The following is a 21,477-nucleotide window of genomic DNA, read 5'->3' on the forward strand; positions in this document are numbered from 1 at the left end:
TGGTAGATAGAGGGTTTGCCTTGCAGGCACACAGCTATGGTCCAGCCTCAGCACCATATAAATTTTTTACCTGTAATTCCTGCCTTTGGGAGATGGAGGTACAGAAACCTGGAGGACCTAGATTTGGGGTCGTCCTGGAGTGAATTTCAGGGGTACAGAGACCCCCCCTGCCTAAAGGTTTTCAAACTGCTGTTTGCCCGTGTAGCCCAGTTTGTCGCAATAACTTAAGTTTGTGTAAGTAAGTCAAGAATCAAGAGTCAAAACAACATGCTACGTTAGAAGTCTGGTCAGAAGATGGCAGCTTACAGTCAGCCCAGGGGATCCCTCTTCTAGCCTACGAGGACACTGCACATTCATGGTATATAACATACAGCAAGGGCATACACACTAAAAACAAAAAAATCTCAGCCGGGCAGTGGTGGTGCCCGACTGTAATCCCAGCACTCTTGGGAGGCAGAGGCAGGTGGATTTCTGAGTTTGAGGCCAGCCTGGTCTACAGAGTGAGTTCCAGGACAGCCAGGGCTATACAGAGAAACCCTGTCTCGGAAAAAAAAAAAAAAAAAAAACAAATCCGGAAAAAAAAATCTCAAAAGAAAATTTTTACATCTCCTTAGAGCCAGGGATAATGTCACATACTTGTAATGCCAGCGCTACGGAAGCTGAGCAGGAAGGTCACAAGTTAGAGACAGCTTTGGTTAAATGACACCCTCTCAGAGAAAGTTATTAATAAGTCCAGTTAGGACTGACCCCATCTTGCCATGCCGACAGCCTGTTGTTTCTTCATAATCGGTTTTAATCCAGAATAAGAGTGAGCAGGCCGGCGGCTCACTATAGCTGAGAGTGAACGCTATGTTGTCGCGCATCGCTGTTGGAGATATAGACTGTAGGTGCTCCACCTCTGCTTCTGAAAGTCTCTCATTCCCAGGTCAGTCCTCAGAAGCTGCCGGACGTGGGTCCGGATGGAGGGAGCGCCACAAAAAAAGGTTTTCCCTGGGAGAGAAAAATAGTCTGCAGAAAATCAGAAAGCTACTGTTGTGTAGTAGATAATGAGTAGAATTCTTAAATATATGTTGGATTCCAGGGAAGACAGGGAGCACAGGAGCACATGGGGTCAGCCTGGTCTACAAAGTGAGTTCCAGAACAGCCAGGGTTACACAGAGAAACCCCTGTATCAAAAACAAACAAACAAAACAACAACAAACCAACAAACAGTCTCTCCTCTCACTGGCTGGGAATTTGCAAGTAGCCTGGGATTCCATGCCCTCCCTCCTTCTGCACGGTAAACTCTAGCTTGTGGGAATGCTTGCAAGGATGTAGGTAAAGAACTTGCCAAGCCTTGGGTTTGATCTCCAGCACAACACACACAGGGAGGTTAGTGGTACACACCCACAAACCCAGGACCGACCAGGAGAATGACTGTTCAAGGTCGTGCTTAGCTATGTAACAAGTTCTAGGCTGGCCTGGGCTACCTCTGTGAGACCTAGTTACCCACCCACCTCCACCTCCCCAGGGCTGAGCTTATAAACTCACCAGCACAGCCCTCTTTTTTATGAGTCCTGGGACTTGAAGGTGGGATCTCCATGCTTGTGAGGAAGTGTCTTCCCCTCCAGTGTTCTGTCACCTGTTACCCAAAAGCTTAACCACACCCACTGGCACATCTCAACTGTATTCGCCTCTGGGCTCTTTTGGAGGCTTGGAGAAATCTTTTTTGTTGTTGTTGTTTTGTTTTGTTTTTGTTTTTTGGATTTGGTTTTTCAAGACAGGATTTCTCTGTGTAGCCCTGGCTGTCCTGGAGCTCATTCTGTAGACCAGGCTGGCCTCGAACTCAGAAATCCACCTGCCTCTGCCTCCCAGAGTGCTGGGATTACAGGTGTGTGCCACCACCGCCCAGCTGGAGAAATCTTACCAAATGGATATGATGAGGAAAGGCATGAGGACTGAGACGAAAGGAGCAAACCAAAGAAAGTTTTACAAGTAAAAATATAAATATGCAGTGCCATGAACCGCCGTAATTGATGTAACTGAGCAACAGATTCGAGTCTTGGTTTCCTGGCAATCCATGGAAAAGAAAGGCATCATGTAGCCCTAGAAAGAAGAACTCTTTTAAAATGCTAAACACTGGGGGCTGGAGAGATGGCTCAGTGGGTAAGAGCACCGACTGCTTTTCCAAAGGTCATGAGTTCAAATCCCAGCACCCACATGGTGGCTTACAACCATCTGTAAAAAGATCTGACACCCTCTTCTGATGTCTGATACAGTGTACTTACATATAATAAATAAATAAATCTTTAAAAAAAATGCTAAACACTGTATTGGGCTACTGAATTCTAAAGGAAACCTCACACACACACACACACACACACACACTGCAATTTCACATGCAAGGGTGCAAGCCTCGTACACACTGCCTGTCCTTGACCCTGCCCCTCTTGTGTTTCTGGGCTTTTTTCTCCCAAGGGAGCTAAATAATAATAATTAATAATAATAATAATAATAATAACCCATGGTCACATTTGATCCAATACTAGGATGAGCCTTCCTGGAGGAATAAAGGTTTGGAACACAGCAGTACTGGTCACAGGCAGCTCCCTCTTGTAACTTCAGCTGCTGTTGGTATGAGGCTGATAGGCCAAGCTGACACCACAGAATCGAATGTGGTGAATAACTAGTGGTCTGTCCTTACCACAGGAATGGGGCTGTAGGGAGGCCCACTAGGAGTTGGCCCGGCCAGGTCCAGCCTGTCTATTGGAGGAGAGCCTCTGCTGTGTGTCAGCCCTGCTCCTGTATATCTGTGTGCGGGCAACACAGCCTTTGTAGGATAAGCTGAGTGCGCTTTGGGAACAGTGTTGCATTTCCTGTTGCCTTCTGCAGGTGGGTGGGTGGATGCTAATTGCAGTAATTCATCCAGACAAACCTGCTGCTGCTGTCTTCCACCCTCCCGACTGACTTTTGATTCTGAACTTTATTGTGTTTATTTGGTATTACTTCTACCATTTTAGTTAGTCTCTAGTCTTGTTGGTTTTTTGTTTGTTTAGTCTTGTCCTGTAATATAATAAAATACCATGTGTTTGTTTGACTCTGAAAGGAGCAGAAGTAAGAATTTGCCAAGTAACACTATACATTGACATATGGAGACTCATCACATGAACTCCACATTATTATAGTTTAAATGGTCTATGATTTGAAATCTCTTACAGTATTAGAGATGTGACTTGGGTTTTATGGGGGGTGTAATGCTGAAGCTAACTGTAGTTATTTATTGGTCTTGTTTTTTAGGCATGACTATTTTAATCCACATGTTTCTTCTACTTTTTAAATTATTTTAGATTTGTTTTATGTATATAAGTATGTTACCTACTTGGATGCCACATGCACGCCTGGTGCCATAGAGGTCAGACCCCCTATAACTGGAGCCATGTGGGTGTGTGGTGTGGGTGCTGGGAACTAAACCTGGGTCCTCTTACAGGAGCAGCAAGTGCTCCTAACCACCAAACCATCTCTCCAGTCCCTGTTTATCCTGTTTTTAAAACTACTAGTTTGGGATCTGGAAAGTTGGCTTGGCAGTTAAGAGCTCTTGTTGCCCTTGCAGAGGACTCAGGTTCAATTCCCAACACCCAGACAGCAGCTCACAAACACCCCAACTGTACCCCAGGGAATCTAATGTCCTCTTCTGACCTCTTAAGCGTACCAGACATGCACATAGAACACAAACATACACGAAGGCAAAACACTCATATGCATAAAATTAATCTAAAATTTATTTTAATGCTTATTTGTTTGGCTGGTTTGTTGTGTCTTTTGAGACTGATAGCCCAGTCCAGCCTCAAACTTGCAGTAATCCTCCTGCCTCAGCCTCCTAAGTGCTAGGATTACAAGTGTGTATCGCCATGGATAGCTAAGAATAATAGTCCTTCAGTTCAATGTTTATTTTTATGTATTGTTGGTAAAGTAAATATTGGCATTCCCTTCTAACAGTGAGAGCCTGTGGGGGAGGTGGAGGGTGGGGGCGTATGTGGGGGGGGTGGGGGGGGTGGGGGTAGGGTGTTGGTGTGTGTGTGGGTGGATGGGGATGGGTGGGTGGGGGTGGGTGGGTGGGGGTGGGGGTGGTGTTTAACCATGTTCATTTTCAATCCACACAATTAAAGGGACCACTTTGCCTTACTGGAAGTGTAGGCTATCTTGACTATTTTGGCAAACTTTTCACTCCTTAAGTGAAAATAAGATGAAAAGGAAATGAGTAACTATTTCTTTCTGCCTATATAACTTTTTAAAAAAAATTTAAATTTCTACGTGAATTTTATCTGGAGTAAATATTCCCTTTATAAAGCTTAAGTTGGCCTTGTAGGTGGTCTCCTACAATGTAGTTTCATTTTATAACTCTGCACGCCTTGGCTTCGTGCCCGACCTCCCAGGTTACAGCCGTTAACAGTAGACCCCACTCATTAAGGAAATAACACCTCCCTCCAAAACAGCCCCTAGAAAACATCACTAATGTTCCTAATAAGTCACCTAGCCATGTTCATGTTAGACAGTAGTAACTCATGAGGTTAACAGAGGCTCAGTCCTTGAAACCCACCCTACTATTTATAAAGATATCAACTCTTTCCCCAAGTTGCAAATGAGAAACAATATTGGGTTTTGTTACGTCAAAGAAGACGTGTTAGGGATAATCTGCTTGCTTGTTTGGTTTATTCTGGTCAGGGTAGAGGTTAAGAAATAGGGTCAAATCAGGCATCTTTAATCCCAACATTTCGGAGGCAGAGGCAAATGGGTATCTGAGTTCGAGGCCAGCCTGGTCCACATAATGAGACCCTATCTCAAGCAAACAAAATTAAGTAAGCACCTTTAGGCAGAATATCAATACCAAATATTTACTATATTTGAGAAAGGTATCTGCTTTGGGAGCCAAGTGTATGCTAAGTAATACATCACGCTACCTAAAATTATTGTACTAAAAGCAGGATGACAAAAGTCTGGCCAAGATTTCCGTAAAACCCAGAATGCCCATAATTCAGATGGTCTGTATAAGAAGGTAGAAGCTGCGGAGGAAGTATGTTATTTAATTAAGCAAGAATAAGACAGAAAAGAAGAGGAAGTGTTGAAGGGTTGGGGAAACAAAAGCTAAGGATATACAGGATATACGAGTCGCAGGCCAGGCAGGGAGCTGTGCCCACGATCGGAGTGGGAATACGGGAGGCGTCCTGAGGATCCATGATGGAACAGACGGTTTCCATGAGACCGTGGTCTTCAATTATACTTTGAGGAGTTCCCACAGAGGCCGCTCTGCAAGGGTCATCCCTGAGCACTGGTGTGGCGGGTCCACTAAGAAAGCCCCCTTCTGGGACACAGAGGGATATGTTGGGACCAGCCAAAATGTCAGCTGCATGGCATGAGCCCTGTGTATTACTGTCTGTGAGATTTTGTTGTTGTTGTTGTTGTTGTTGCTGTTGCTGTTGGTGTGTGTGTGTGTGTGTGTGTGTGTGTGTGAGAGAGAGAGAGAGAGACAATGAGAGTGTGAGAACTATGAGATTGGAAAATAATGCAGGAAAATCGACAGATCTCCTGTCACCAAGGAAAAGGTGTCAGGCCTAGGGACAGATTGGATGATCTAGGGGTAGGACGTGAAGGACCTGTGCAGAGAGGAACCAGGATGGCCTTGGTGACGTCCACCTTGGGGACTCTGTTGCCACATACTGGATTATATTTCACACACTGGATTATGGGAGAAAGACAATGCCTTGATGGTCTGCACAATCCAAAGTGAAATGCAGCATGAGTGTAGTGTGTGCGTGTGACTATTTAAAGTACAACTGTGGTGGGTACTCCCACAGGATTGTTCCTTGCACACACAGTGGGGGCCGACAGATGGCTACCCTGGGAATTGAGCTCTGCATGACCCTTGGCTAGTTGTACTCAATATTCTAGAAAGTTTGATCATATTCTAAAAGCCCTGGGCTCTGTGGTATGGCTAAAACAAAATCCCAGAACCAGAGACTGTGAGTCAGTTCTCCTGGTAGGTGGCAGTCACCTGGCTCTGTTGGTCCAGAGATGGTCCAACAGAGATGGTAAGGCAGAGATGGTCCAGTTGCTGAAGATAAAATCCCCAGCAGGAGAGAACTTGCCATTTCCCTTCCGACCTAAGGACATGAAGCCACAAACCAAGGCCTGAGGAAGCCACCAGGAAAGCACCCGCTCGAAATAAGCATGTATAAAAGCTGTGAGCGAACTAAAAATAGAAATGTAAATATTTACTCAAAGAAAGGCAGACTCATCACCCAGGACTATAGCTCAGTGGTGAAGAACTTGCAAAAGGCCCCAGGTTCAAAAGAGATAAAGGCAGGCTAGAGAGAGAGGTGGCTCAGCAGTCACAAGCCCTCTCTGCTCTTGCAGAGGACCCAAATTTGGTCCCCAGGGACCAAATCTGGTGTGACTCACAACCTCCTGTAACTTCAGCTCCAGAGGTCACTGTGCCTTTTCCCCACTTTAGTGGTACACCTTTAGTTTTGTCCACCTACACACATATGCACCCACTTTTAAAAAAATAATCTTTTAAAAGAAATAAAAATAGTCCTGTCTCAGCCAGGCATGATAGCATGCATCTATCTAACATGGGCACTTGGGAGTTAGAGGCAGAGACATAAGATTGCAAGCTCAACGCCAGCCTGGGCTACATAGCAAGACTAGCCTGGGTTATGTAACAAGACCTCCATCTTAAGAAATGAAACAGGGGCTGGAGAGATGGCTCAGCAGTTAAGAACACTGACTGCTCTTCCAAAGGTCCTGAGTTCAAATCCCAGCAACCACATGGTGGTTCACAACCATCCATAATGAGATTTGACTCCCTTTTCTGGACTTTCTGAAGACAGCTACAGAGTACTTACATGTAATAAGTAAATAAATAAACTTAAAAAAAAAAAAAAAGAACCCTCTCTACAAAGAAATGAAACAAAATTTTACAGTGGCAAAATCTGACATAACAGGAAACTGATCAGCCGGGCGGTAGTGGCGCACGCCTGTAATCCCTGCACTCTGGGAGGCAGAGGCAGGTGGATTTCTGAGTTCGAGGCCAGCCTGGTCTACTGAGTGAGTTCCAGGCCAGCCAGGGCTACACAGAGAAACCCTGTCTCGGGGGGAAAAAAAAAAAAGATCCAAAAAAAAAAAAAAAAAAAAAACCAAAAAAGCAAAACATGAAACTGGTCAAGGTTAGCACAAGCACTGATTTCTGTTGATCATATGTGCCCTAGATAAAGTATGATATCAATGCTACCTGGCCACTGGGGTTTCTTCCACAAAACCCATACCTCTGGCTAATGGCGAGAGGAGCATCAAATTTGGATAGAGAAACATCCTACCGTGCACCTGACCAGTACACCTGACCAGTACTCAAAACTGTCATAATGACCTTCTAGCACCAGGGAAAGTACGAAATGTCCAGGCTAAAGAGAGCTGTGAAGCCCTCTGAGCACACTGTGCTGTGCTTACTGGGAGCTTGGAGCCTAGGACGCCTGCTATGTGAAAACAAAGGAAGCCCAGGCTCCCACTGTAAGATAATCCTGGGGGGATGGGAGGACTGTGTGTGGAATATATAGAAAGTATTTGTATGCTTTCTAACTTTTCTGTAAACCTTAACTCTAAGATAAAAGGGCTGTTTAAAAATAATACAAATAACACCAGGGAGTGGTGGAAGTGCAGACCTTTAAGTTTGAGACCAGCCTGGTTCATGGAGTGAATTCCAGGACAGCCAGGGTTACACAGCGAAACCCTGTCTCTGGGGGAAAAAAATACTAGTAAACACTTGAAAAAATCAGTACTAACTCGGGATATTGTTATATTATTATTAGTTGCCATTAATGTTAATTATCGATAATTATGGTCATTTTGTTAATCTTCTTTTTATCTGGCATAATTTCTCATCAGATATGATTGGATTATATAAGAACATAGAATGAAGTCATCCCTCTGGAGGTATTTTGAAGTAGGTGAAGGTTGCTTCAGGAAGTGTCATTTCAGAGAACTGTTTGCCACGGTGTTGTGTGCAAGGCCAAACACTTACAGAGTAACCAGCGTTTATAAATACTTTGGGAATCTGCGACACTGGGAATAATAGTCCTGAGCGACCTTCTAGGACAAGCTTCGGATTGGGAACACAGCAATTAACTGGAAGGCCTCTTCTCTCCTGACATATCTGTCTACCCTTTCCCTGTGGGCTTACTGATCTTAAGTGCTTTCCAGTCCTGTTGGTAATTTAATTTTATAAATGCTTAGAGTTATATTTGGTAGGTATTTGAGAATTTCACACATTTGTACAGTGTATTTTGATCCTCTCTCTCTCTCTCTCTCTCTCTCTCTCTCTCTCTCTCACACACACACACACACACACACACACACTACCCTGCTTCTCCCTCTTGAGTCGAGTCCTCTCAGATCCAGCCCCCATCCCATGCCTAGTTTTTTGGATTTGGTTTTTTTGAGACAGGGTTTCTCTGTGTAGCCCTGGCTGTCCTGGAACTCAGGCTGTAGACCAGGCTGGCCTCAAACTCAGAAATCCGCCTGCCTCTGCCTCCCAGAGTGCTGGGATTACAGGTGTGCGCCACCACCGCCCAGCCACATTTCTGTCATATGTAAAAGCCAGCACTGCTTGACCTGGTAGTTTCAATTGTGAAGTTTGTTTTGGTTTGTTTTTGTTTTCCCACAACATTGTATGTGTGTTGAGTTTGCTATCTACAGATGAAAGAATGTGAACTTTCTATAATAATAAAAGTAGGATTCTCTCCAGCTGCTGGGGATGGGACGATTTTTACCTTTGATTTCCTACTTTTTCTTTTTTTACTGTTCTGCAGTGAAAAAAAAAACTATATACACACACACACATATATTTGGGGAGGTGATGAGAAAAAGATACTTTAAAAACTTTTTTCCCCCAAAAGCAAAGTTTTTACTACCATGTAGCTGCTATCTAAATTGTTAAAAATGGCCTTTTTGCTTAAAAATGTATTTTTTACTTTGCTTCTCTGGGTAGACTTGGTTTCTGGGTGACTTTGCAGACATCTGAATGTTACCATCCTTACTTGTCTCCTGAGTTAAATCTCGAACTGTTAAGAAGCACCGCTGTATCAAATTAATCGGATTTTTCCTTTCAGGCTGGTGTTTGGAATGCTCTATCCGGCGTACTATTCCTACAAAGCCGTGAAGACGAAAAATGTCAAGGAATATGTAAGTAGCGTTTCCGTGGTTCCCATTTGGTGTGAACACAAACCTTGGGAAGGCACCACTGTGTTAGAGAATTAGATTGGTGGGTTTGGTCTAAAGATGATAGGAGTGTTGTGGAAATAATCATCTTTTAAAATGACATTTTTAACTGACAATAAAGCTACAAATGGCTTCCTTCAGTACCTGGAGTTCAGAGTTCCCGAGAGCAGTGGAGGGCTCCTAATGGCCTGAGTCGCAGCAGACTAAGGTTTGTGTGCCTGCTTAGGTGCGTTAGAGGAAAGGTTGCAGCGTGCCAGTTTTGCGATTTTACATGTGTGCTGAGAGTGTATCTCGTTGTGCAAAGCCTCTACTTTCATGGCTCTGGTTGAACTTTTGACTGAGCACACCCCTGCCCCACCCCTGTTGATTATTGCAGGCTTGATGCAAAGTTTTTTCTTTTTTCTTTTTTCTTTTCTTGGGGGAGTTTGGTTTGGTTTGGTTTTTCGAGACAGGATCTCTCTATATATTCCTGGCTGACCTGGAACTCACTCTGTAGACCTGGCTGGCCTTGAACTCAGAAATCTGCCTGCCTCTGCATCCCAAGTGCTGGGATTAAAGGAGTGTGCAGCACTGCCTGGCGCAAACTTTTTTCATAATAGTTTTTTTTATTTTGTTTTGGCTGTGTGTGTGTGTGTGTATGGGTGTGCATGGGTGTGTGTGTGTGTGTGTGTGTGTGTGTGTGTGTATGATGTGTGTGTATGAATGTGTGTGTATATGATGTGTGTGTATGAATGGTGTGTGTACATGTGTGTATGTGTGTATGTATGAATGATGTGTGTGAGTGTGTGTATGATATGTGTGTATGATTGTGTGTGTATGAATGATGTGCATTTATTTGTGTGTATGTGTGTGAATGATGTGTGTATATGTGTGTGAGTATGATGTTGTGTGTATGTGTGTGTGAATGATGTATGTGTTTGAGTGTATGTGTGTATGAGTGTGTGTATGTGTGTATGAATGATGTGTGTATGAATGATGTATGTGTGAGTATGAATATATGTGTGTGTATGATGTATGTGTGTATGATGTATGTGTGAGTATGAATATATATGTGTGTACATGTGTGTGTATGAATGATGTGTGTACATGTGTATATATGAATGATGTGTGTATATGTGTGTATATGAATGATGTGTGTATGTGTGTGTGTGATATGTGTGTATATGTGTGTGAATGATGTATGTGTATGAGTGTATGTATGTATGAGTGTGTGTATGTGTGTGTGTATGAATGATGTATGTCTGTGTGTGCCTGTGTGTGTGTCTGTGTGTATACACCTTGGTGCACATGCATATGGAGGCTGAAGGTAGTCTAGGAACCTGTAGCTAACTGGTACAGTTAGGCTGGGGAGCCAAGGAGCCAGGAGTTCCTTCCCAGTCTCCCCAGTTCAGGGGTTACAAGCATGTGCCACCACGCCCTTTTTATGTTGTTTGAGGGCTCTAACCTCAGGCCTTCACACCAGCCAGCTGACGCCTCATCCACCCAGTGTGACAGAGTGTTAGCATACACTTCATTGCCTGTGAGTCCTGGCGTAGGCTTAGTACATTTCCAGACAGTAACAAATGTGTACTTTGGGCCGTTAATCAAAAGAAATAAGCAGCCAGGACTGAGATAGCTCACATCAATAACTGTGGCACTTTAAAAAAAAAAAAATCTGTTTGAGGGAGCCAGAATATCCATTTCAAAAATGAGCAATCGGAACTTGCACAGAGCCCAGCAGACAACAGACACCATATCCGTCCAGCTCTCCTCAATCTAAAATGAAACGGAGGCCCTATTAGGCGGCCACCCCTCCCCCACCCACTTCTCCCTGGAGACGTTCCCTTAAATGGAATCTTAGAGTGAGTGACCTGTTGGGATTGGCTTCTCTCGGCTGCCCGAGCTGTGTTCTAGGTCCATCCGTGTTTTTGCATGTTTCCGTGTTCCGTGTGTCCTGATGGTTGGAACAGTGCTCCATTGTCTTGGCAAAGCCAAACAATGGCTTGTTTATCTGCTCCTCCGCTGACAGACATCTGAATTGTTCTGCTTCTGTCTTTTGGCTCCTACGAATAACGCTGGCACAGACATGCCCGTGTGAGCATCTGTCTAAGTGCCTGTTTTGGGCTCCCAGAGGTGTATAACTGGTTCTTTGTAAGGACTTTGGATGGCAGCCTTGTCATCCAGCACTGCGTGTGATCACAAAGATCAGAAATCCAGGCTTGATCCTTGAGTCTCTCTGCAGGTATTTGAGGTTGCATAGAGCCAGTGGCTGGGACTTTTGTAATGAATCTAGTCAACGTTTATAGTCACGTTTCTCTTTCACATAAGGCCGGTTTTTGTAATGACGTGCGTGTGTGCATAGACCCACACACCGCAGTGATAATGGCGGAATATGTTTATGAGAGGTAAAGAAGTTAGGTGGGTGAGCTCTCGAGTTTTTAAATCCTTTTATGATATAGATCTCTTGGATCCAGGACTGGGAAAATCGTCTTAAGACATGGAAGTGTATTAAGTCATACTAATTTAGATTCATTTTATAAGTAGCTCGAAGGGGCATATTTCAATAGGTGCTGTAATAAATATTTCAAGTGCCGTGTTCTACCACTGGCTTATATTCGTTTTTAAGACAACACTCGCTCTCCGTTTCCAGCATTTCTCAGGCTGCGTGCGGTGAAGGACCTGCTTGGTTATGTTTGCTTGGTGTTTTGTGTCCCTGGGGATGAGCTGGTTTGTCTTTGTTTCCCCTGGAAGTCATTTGCCATTACTTTTGTAAAAATACAATGGAAATGAGCCACTAGTCAAACAAAGATGCAAAACCCCCAGAGAAATTGGAGTGCACCACCGATTATTATCTGTTTCTATGGACGTGAAGTGCCGCTCAGCTGTGTGATTCTTTACTTGGAGTCCTCTTTCCAGTGGTGACAAAGTCCCAATGACCCCTTATCTGTACAGTGCCCTGGGAATGTGAGCCATGGAGACTATGCTGCTGGCCAGAGCTTAGCAAGTGTGAAAGCTCCTTCACTGTGTGTATTCAGTGGGCCGGCTCTCTGACTCTAGCTGACTGCACAGTTGTAGAACCTGGTGGCCTGGCTTTCAGCTGTGGGCTCATCGCATCGCACCTTTAAAGCATTCCAGGGCCTGTTGAAGAAGCCCAGGCCTGCAGTGCTAGCACTCTGAGGATGAGGCAGGAGAATCACTGAAGACATAAGGTTAGCCTGGATGACAGAATGAACAGACTCTATTTGTCTCAAATAGAAAACAGATAGGTAGACATCCAGATAGATAGATGCCCTGTTCCTGGTAGATTGACAAGTCAGGCAGATAGGTAGGTAGGTAGATGGGCACAGACTCACTATCGCAGATGGATGGATGGATGGATGGATGGATGGATGGATGATGGATGGATGGATGGGTAGATACATAGGAAGGTAGGTAAATAGACACATACAGATACATATATACATGATAGATACATAGATAAGTAGGTAGGTAGATACATACATACATACTTACATATAAACATTATAAATACATATAGATAATACATATTTTCATAATAGATAAATACAAACATACATAATAGATAGATACATACAGATACATACATACATAATAGATATATAGATGGATGGATAGATAGATAGGTAGGTAGGTAGATAGAGTCAAGTAGTTAAGTAGATAGACAGGAGGGAAGGTAGATAGGCAGACTAAAGCAAACTACACAGCAATAAGAATATAAAAGTGCCGGACGGTGGTGGTGCACACCTTTAATCCCAGCACTCTGGGAGGCAGAGGCAGATAGATCTCTGATTTTGAGGCCAGCCTGGTCTTCAGAGTGAGTTTCAGGACAGCCAGGGCTATACAGAGGAACCCTGTCTTGAAAAAAAAACAAAAACAAAACAAACAAACAAAAAGAATATAAAAGTATTAGGGAAGCACAAATAAATTACCTATATGTATAAATGAATGCTAAAAAATTGGTTATTTAGAGGTTGATCTGATTATAAAACAATTACTCCACTTTCACTGTGCATCAGTTTTTCTGTATTATATTTTTCTTTTCTTTCCTTTTCTCTTTTCTTTCTTCTTTTAGAAACATGGTTTCAAGTAGCCTAAACTAGCCTCTTTCTCACTAAGTAGCTAGCTGAGGTTGGCCTTAAACACCTGATCTTCCTGCCTCTCTATTCCAAGTGCTGAGATCAAAGGTGTGTGCCGCCACACCCGGCTCCACTTGAAAAGCGTAACATCATCTGTTCCCTTAATAACACACTCAGATTTTTATTATTGATTGGGCTATTTGAACATGTAAGATAACATGCTTCTGAAACTTTAAGTCTCCCATGTGTGCTAAAAATAACCTGCATAACAGAATCCATTAAATTCAAAACTCCTGTTTTGAAAATACAGCGAGTGATAAAAGTGAACAGACATTGAACTGAGAGGCTAAGCCCAGTCTGTCTTGGGACTGGCCTCCATCTAAAAGAAAAAGAAAAAAAAACCCAGAGAATTTAACCTGCTACAGAACCCAGGCTACACCTGCGTACCAGGAAGGACCCCACTGCGGGCCTCGTCCTTGGCCTGAGCCACTCCCTAGCCACTTCCTTGCAACAGGTAATCAAAGATTAGTCCGATTGTTTCAGATGTACTTGCAGATCGTTTGTGATTGTCTTACCTCAGAGCACCCACCTGTCAGCTTACAATAGACATTCACTTAGATACTTGCCAAGATACATGTGCCCCCCTCCCGCCCAACCCCCGCCCACCCCGCCGCCGCCGCCGCCGCCGCCGCCGCCGCCGCCGCCGCCGCCGCCGCCGCCGCCACCGCCGCCGCCGCCGCTGCTGCCGACATTCCTATGAAACCTTGTCCTGCTGAGGGTTCGAGGCTGCTCTGCCTTCCCTTCCTGTCTCCCTGTGGCAGGGTTGGGTTAGAGGAGACCCCAAACCAGAGCTTGTAATAAAGAGACGTGGGAAACGGCTCCTCGGTGGTCTTTTGGGGTTCACAAACGCTTCCTGGCACAACAGAACCAGGAAGGAATATAATACATCACTGAAGACCTGTCACTCACTTGTCTCACAGCAAGACTCTCAAAAACCAAGGTTGAGGTCCAGTGCGTGCGTTCCCTGGAACAAGGCATGAGTATTTAGCTATTCTCCACGAATTTCAGAGCACTTTTGCATATTACCATGTATATATGCTCGTCCCAGCCACCACACTACTCTAGACCAAGGAAAGCCACAAAATATTTAATCCCAGACATCCCTAGAGTTCAGAAATGTGGAATGGGTCCCCTTGGCTGTGCTCCCACCGGAGGCTCTGGGCCCCGTGGCAGGTCTGTCGTTGAGAGCTGGAAGCTGCCCACATTCCTTGGCTTCAGCCTCAGTCCCTGTGTCTTTGCAGCCAAGAGCTCAGGGCGGAGATGTTTGGATGCTGCCAGCACTGGGCTTTTAGCCTTCTGCCTCCTCCTTTCTCTTGCATGATACTTCATGAACGACTGGGGGCGAGGGGAGGCGCCCATCTGAAGTTGTCCTTCCTCGGCCTTAATTCCATCTGCCACCTTATTTTCTCTTTATCATATAGCCTAATATACTTAATTTTGTAGGTATTAAAACAGGTATCTATTCCCAGTAAAGGAGGCAGCATTCTGCCAAGTCCAATAATATCCACACTCGTGCTTGCTGTCCATTGACCCTCGAGGACCTTGTAAGACAGCATGGGTCCACCCCAGAGCTCTTAGGTTTCTAATGTTCTGGTCTCTCTGTTCTACAGTGCTGCCATTGTTGCTTCATCATCGTCATGGTTGAGACTCAGAATTCTGTGTAGCTCTGGCTGTTCTGGAACTTTCTGTATGCACCCCACTGGCCTTGAACTCATAGAGATCCACTTGCCTCTGCATCCCAGGTCCTGGGGTTAAAGGGAGGGAGTACATACCACGCCCAACCCTGGCAGTGCTCCTGATACAGGCTCAGGTGATGGAACTGCAGAGAAGGCCCCTGCCCTTGCAGAGGACCTATGTTCTGTTCCCAATAGCTCACATCACGATTCCATTCCAAGCAAACCAGTAACTTCTGCTGAACTCCAAGAGCACCAGGCACATACAATACACATCAGACAAAACATTCATACATATACAATAATGTAAATAAATATTTTAAAAGTTTTTTTTAACATAGGTGACGTTCTGGCTTCACATAAACATTGAAGGCAGCTTTTACTGCCAGCCAGTGACCTTTCTTGGGATTAATTATACTTTGGGGACCACAGTGATTTGGCTCTTTTATAATGGGGCCTTGAGACAGGACCTCTAAGCTCTCAGATCAACTGTGAACTGAGAGGTGAAAATTTTAGACAGGGGCTGGAGAGATGGCTCACCCATTAAAGGCTAGGCTCACAACCAAAAAAATTAGGTAGGGCTGGCTCTGGCTTAATCCCACCACTTGGGAGGCAGAGGCAGGCAGATCTCTGAGTTCGAGGACAGCCGGGTCTACAGAGCCAGTTCTAGGACAGCCAGGGCTACACAGAGAAACCCTGTGTTGAAAAAACCAAGAAAAAAATTAGAAAGTTTTTGAAAGTTCTGTAAACATTGGAAGGGGGAAAAAAAATCTCAACAGCCCTTATTTTCTCAGGGGTGGGAGGTGTGGAGGAGCAGGGCATTCATACAGTGTTCCTGTGTTCACCTGAATTTTACCAAACATAGCCATCCCTTTAAAACTGGTCCTGCCATGTTTGGCAGATCTGTAGATTATTCCCTTTGGTTTTTTTCCCCCTGAGGAAGTTTCTTAGCAGTAGTAAACCTCTTTGCAAGTCTATGTTCTTATCTCAATATCTCTTTATGCTGTCTGATACTGTATCTCTTAATGTCTGTCCTCTTATGTAGGAAGGGTTTGGCCTACTTTAATTGTACTATTCTGTACCTGGAACATAGTTGGTTGGTATCGAGTAATTAGTCAGAACTTTTGAATAAATGAGCTAGTAAGACAGGAAAGCTGGCTTCTCCGTGCTTGCAGAATGCTACCCTGTGCTTGCAAGAGCCTGTGTGTGTTCCCGGGGGGACCAATCTGTTTCCTCAGCTTGGATTCTGCCGGGCGGAGGGCACACACAAGCCCATTCTTAACACTTATCCCCAAACCCTGTGTCTTTGTGAGATGTAGTCCTGACCTAAATTCTGCTGATATCTACTTCAAAAGCACGTTCTGAAAGCAAACATTTTGGGCTAATTTACTTCTTCCCATCCTAACGACTACCATTCCCCCCAAAGCCTGCCAATGGCAGGTTGCACCTGATAAAACAGATGCCGTGTGCAAATCAAAACAAACGGGAGAGCGCTGTGTGTTTTGGCAGCGTTCCTCTCTTCCTTTGCCTATTTCTAAAAGCAGAGCTTTCCTGGGATATAATTTCCTGTATGGTGTGGCTGATATGGCCTACTTAGACGCTGCTCACAGCCTTGCCGTAATTGAAATGCAAGTTTACTGGAGATTTAATAGGGTTTCTGCAAAGTTTTCCAGGCTCATAGATCTTACGATTCAAAAATATAAGAGTGTTTACTTCCAAATCGTGTGTAATTGCTGTAGCTTTTCTAGGAAGCCAGTTTTCTGATTCTAAGAATGTTGGCGAGCACAGCAAGGAAAAGACTAGCTAAACAATACTTGAAAGTTAAAATCAGATGTTTGGGCCTGAGATTTTTCTGTGAACAAGGAACAAAGGAGGGACAGGCCTTTGGGAGACGGCTTGTTAAAAGGCCCAGAAATGACTCTAAACTTCTGTTGAGTTTCGAACATGACCTCATTTTTAACTGACTGTGGAGGTGATAGGAATGAGTATAAGGACCAGGGCTTGGCTCTAGGGTGCGTGTCGTTCACTGTGGCAGCCTCAGCTGTCTGTAGTTCTGGGGTGGAGCTAAAGGGGAAATCATACTAAAGAGCTGTGTTCCTTGTTCCCAGCACCTTCTACCTAGTAAAGGAGGCACAGAATCCCACTGACCTACACGAGTGTTCTGGGTCCGTCGTGCTGGGAATCCAGATGCTCATCCTAGGGAATAGATGTGGATGTAGCGAGCTTTATTGTTAGAATGTTTTCCTGGTGTGGACAAAGCTCTGGATTTGATCATGACACTCGATATAACAACAACTATAGTGATACCTCATTTGGGTCAAAGATTTGTGTCGAAAGTTTATTGATGGGGCTGGAAAGATGGCTCAGTGGTTAAGAGCACTGACTGCTCTTCCAGAGGTCCTGAGTTCAATTCCCAGCAACCACATGGTAGCTCACAACCATCTGTAATGGGATCCGATGCCTTCTTCTGGTGTGTCTGAAGACAGTGATAGTGAACTTATATACATAAATAAATAAATCGTTTTTTAAAAAAGTTTATTGATTAAGGAGAGCTTTTTTTTTTTAAAGAAAATTATTTTTTATCATCCATATGCTTATCTGTTTGTTTGCATTCTGTTGGACACTTTTGGCAAGGAGGGGAGGGAGGCGTGTTCTCCTAAAATGTTGTCCAGGCTAGCCTCAAACTCTGATTCTCCTGCCTCAATCTCCCTTAGCAGAAACAACAGGCATGTACCACCACGCACAGTCTGATCTACTTTCAGTTCTTACTTTTAGATAATAGGTTGTTACAAATGGTTCAGCTTGTAAAAAAGCTCAACTACTGTGCCCGAAGCCTGAGTTCTTTCTGGGACCCACTCTGTGAGAGGAGAGCATCCGTTCCCACCCGCTCTCTTCTGTCTTCCACAAGTTCACTAGCATGTGCATGTGCATAAACACACACATATAGACACACAAACACACAGATGCACACACACAGAGTAAGTGATTTCATTGTTTTAATAACATTTTTCAGAGGCCTCTCTCTGAAACGTGTATATTCCAACATCTTTACCCAGATTTTCACATTGGCTTGGTAATAGCATTGTTGTTGTTGAATTAGTCTATCACTCTGCCTCCAAATACTATGACAACGTTTCCCAACCTCTGGGTCAAGACCCTTTCATGAGGGTCACATATCAGATATCCTGCATGTCAGATATTTGCATAAGGATTCATAACGGCAAGATTAGAGTTATGAAGTAGCAATGAAAATAACTGTGTGGTTGTGAGGTCACCACAACATGAGGGACTGTATTAAAGGGTCTCAGCATTAGGAAGGTTGAGAACCACTCTTCTGTAGTATCAATGAGACACTTAGTAAGTATGATTTGATAGAAAATGGGTCTAAAGTAATAGGTGCTATTATTTTCAGCCCTTGAAAATTAGTTTTAAATTGAGTTGCTAGAATGAATACCTTTAGTTGTAAGTCTTGGTTTTGGGTTGTTTTGTTTTGCTTTGCTTTGCTTTTGTTACAGAGTCTCCCTGTGTAGTCCTGCTTATCCTGGAACTCACTGTGTAGACCAGGCTGGCCTCAAACTCACAGAGCCATTCTTGCCTCTGCCTTCCAAATGCTAGGACTGAACCTGCGCGTTAACCATGACAAGCATGTGAATCTAGGTTTTTGTTTGCTTTCCTATTTGTATTACTTTTGCTGGCCTGAGGCTCAAACCCAAGGTCTCAATACACTAGATAAGAACCTGCCATTGAGCCACACCCCAGTCAGTGAACTAAGTTTTTTTTTTTTTTTTGGGGGGGGGGGGTTGGTTGGTTAGTTGATTGGTTGGTTGGTTTTGTTCTGTTTTTTCTAGACAGGGTTTCTCTATGTATCCCCAGCTGTCCTGGAACTTACTCTATAGACCAGGCTGGCCTCAAACTCATAGAGCTCCGCTCTGCCTGCCTCTACCTCCCTACTGCTGGGATTAAAGGGGTGCACCACTACAGCCCTACTTTATAAACTTAGATTTCATCACATTAAGTCGGTGTCAATAAATGTGGGACAGCCCTTTATCCTTCAGTGAACTGAATCTATTTGAATTATGGGAAAGTTATTTGCAAACTGATTTTGATGTGAGGGGTTTACTTATGCATAGAACATATCAATATATATATTGATTTGTTTCTATGAAGATAGATACAGATATATCTTCTCTGTTGACATCATTGATACTGTCATAATCAAATATCTTATGCTCAAGTTTTCCAAGAACAATTTCATGACCACTGTGGGGTCATTACAACAGCCACAGCCTAAGCAACTGTTATGCGTGAAGAAGATTCTGTAACTGGAGCCCGAGAGTTGGCTCAGAGGTTAAGAACACTAACTGCTCTCGCAGAGGACCCAAGATAGTTGCTCCTACAGATTTAGAATGCCAATTAGTGAAACTCTTGGCCTTTGTGAAGTAAATTGAGCTTTCCCACGCTCCTGGAGCTACAGCCTTGTCCTGGCTCCCAGAGAAACTGCTTGGGAAAGTGGACAGAGAAGTCCTAGCAGTCACACTACACCTAGAGGCGCACTCATGTGGGGGCAGAACATTACATTACCAACTGTAGTGTCAGTGGAAATGGACTCAAAAGCGGAGACAGAAACAGTCGTTTCCATTAAAGGAAATGTTGCTAAGTAGTTGGAGACAGGCCTAGCCACCTCCACCCTAATCCCTAGTGATGGATTTTAAAAAAAAAATCACAAAAGCTCCAACTTCCAAAAAAAAAAAAAAAAAGAAACCCTGCTGCCTCCGCCCTCACTTCAGGGAGAAATATATTCTAAGGCAGCCAGTGTTCAGCCTCCCCATCCTACACCGGTTCTGTTCAGAAACCATAACCTCCCCACCAGGAGAAAACAAATCAGGATCTGAGAGAGAGAATACAAGTATGTAGTCGACTGACTAAAAGTCTGAAATAGTGATAAACATCACAGTTTATATTTTTCAGTTGATAGCTTTGAAGCATTTTTTTAAAAAGGAAGACAAATGAAATATTGACTAACAATGTATATATATTATTTACATGTATAATATACAAGGTATTATATGCATATATAATATACAAGGTATTATATATATACATATAATATATGTAATATATATTTAAAAGGTGTGCCTTTGAAGCTATGCCTTTGTAGTGCACACCTATAATCCTGGCGCTTGAGAAGCCAGAAGAGGAAAGTCTGTGATATCTAATGAGCTTACTCTATAAGGGAAGTAGAACAAACTAAAATAATAAAGCAAAAAGAATACAATTCAGGGAACTAGTTAGTATTCCTAAGAATTATCCACTTGCACGAGCTTAATAAAGCTACGGCACACCCTGGATGTAATGGTGCAGTGGTGCATGCCTGAGTCTCAACCGTGGGAGGTGGAGACTGCCGAAGCCTGAATTCCAGACCAGCTTGGACTAGTAGTAGCCCTTATCTCAAAACAACCCCAGCAACACTTGCAAGAGGAAATGTAGAGAGATTAGCCCAGGATTGACAAACAAGAAGGGAAGCTTGGGCTAGATGTTAGTGTCAAGGAAAAAGGGGAGGGGGTGGCACAAGTCTGTAATTTCAGCACTCTGGGAGGCAGAGGCAGGCGGATTTCTGAGTTTGAGGCCAGCCTGGTCTACAGAGTGAGTTCCAGGACAGCCAGGGCTATACAGAGAGAAACCCTGTCTCGAAAAAACCAAAATCAAAAAAAACAAAAAACAAACAAACAAACAAACAAAAGAAATTTTATTACAGAAAAGTTTCTTCTTAAAAACTAAGATCTACAGGGTTGGCTGGAGAGGTGGCTCAGAAATTAAGAGCACTTGCTGCTTACAGAAGACTCACCCAGGCTTGGTTTCCAGGACCCAAGTGGCAGCTCACAGTCACCTGTAACTCCTGTTCCAGGGCATCCCTGCCCTGCGCGTACACGGGACACGGAGGTCACGTTCACACTGGGAAAACACACATACTTGTAAAATGAAAAAAAAATCTTATAATTTTTTAATGAGACAGTTCCTAACCTCAACTGACGGTTTTCTTTTCAGCTGAAGGTCACATTAATTAGGCAGTCATTTTTTTTTCTACACAGATACCAGTACTTGTCTTTTGAATGCTAAGACACTGACGTTCTTCCGTGGTTTTGGACTCCAAGTCCATAGCTTTTGGCGGTGGGATTCAGGTAGTCAGGAAGACTGACAGAACATTGCAGAAGGTACTTAAAGAGCGTGAAACCCGGAGCTGTTCCTGAAGATTCCCCCTAAGACCAATCCAGTGTTTCCCAACAACCTGGTACAGCTCGAAGGACACACAACACCTAGGGAATGTGGGGAACCTGTTCAGACAGGTTTTAGCTTAACTTGGGTCCTCCTTTTGGCAATCAGAATGGTAAAGAAAAAGAAAAGAAACTTTTAACGACAAC

General features: G+C 43.9%; 1 protein-coding gene across 1 annotated transcript in view; it reads left to right on the forward strand.

Moving 5' to 3' along the window:
- The window catches only part of Reep3 (receptor accessory protein 3), a 90,286-nt gene that overhangs the window by 25,669 nt on the left and 43,140 nt on the right, over positions 1 to 21,477 (forward strand). Inside the window, exon 2 of the mRNA XM_052163911.1 lies at positions 9,141 to 9,213. Coding sequence (XP_052019871.1) covers positions 9,141 to 9,213 — 73 coding nt within the window. The remainder of the gene's footprint in view (positions 1 to 9,140; positions 9,214 to 21,477) is intronic.

This window comes from Apodemus sylvaticus, chromosome 19 (assembly GCF_947179515.1).
Source record: "Apodemus sylvaticus chromosome 19, mApoSyl1.1, whole genome shotgun sequence".
In the NCBI taxonomy this organism is placed as follows: Eukaryota; Metazoa; Chordata; class Mammalia; order Rodentia; family Muridae; genus Apodemus; species Apodemus sylvaticus.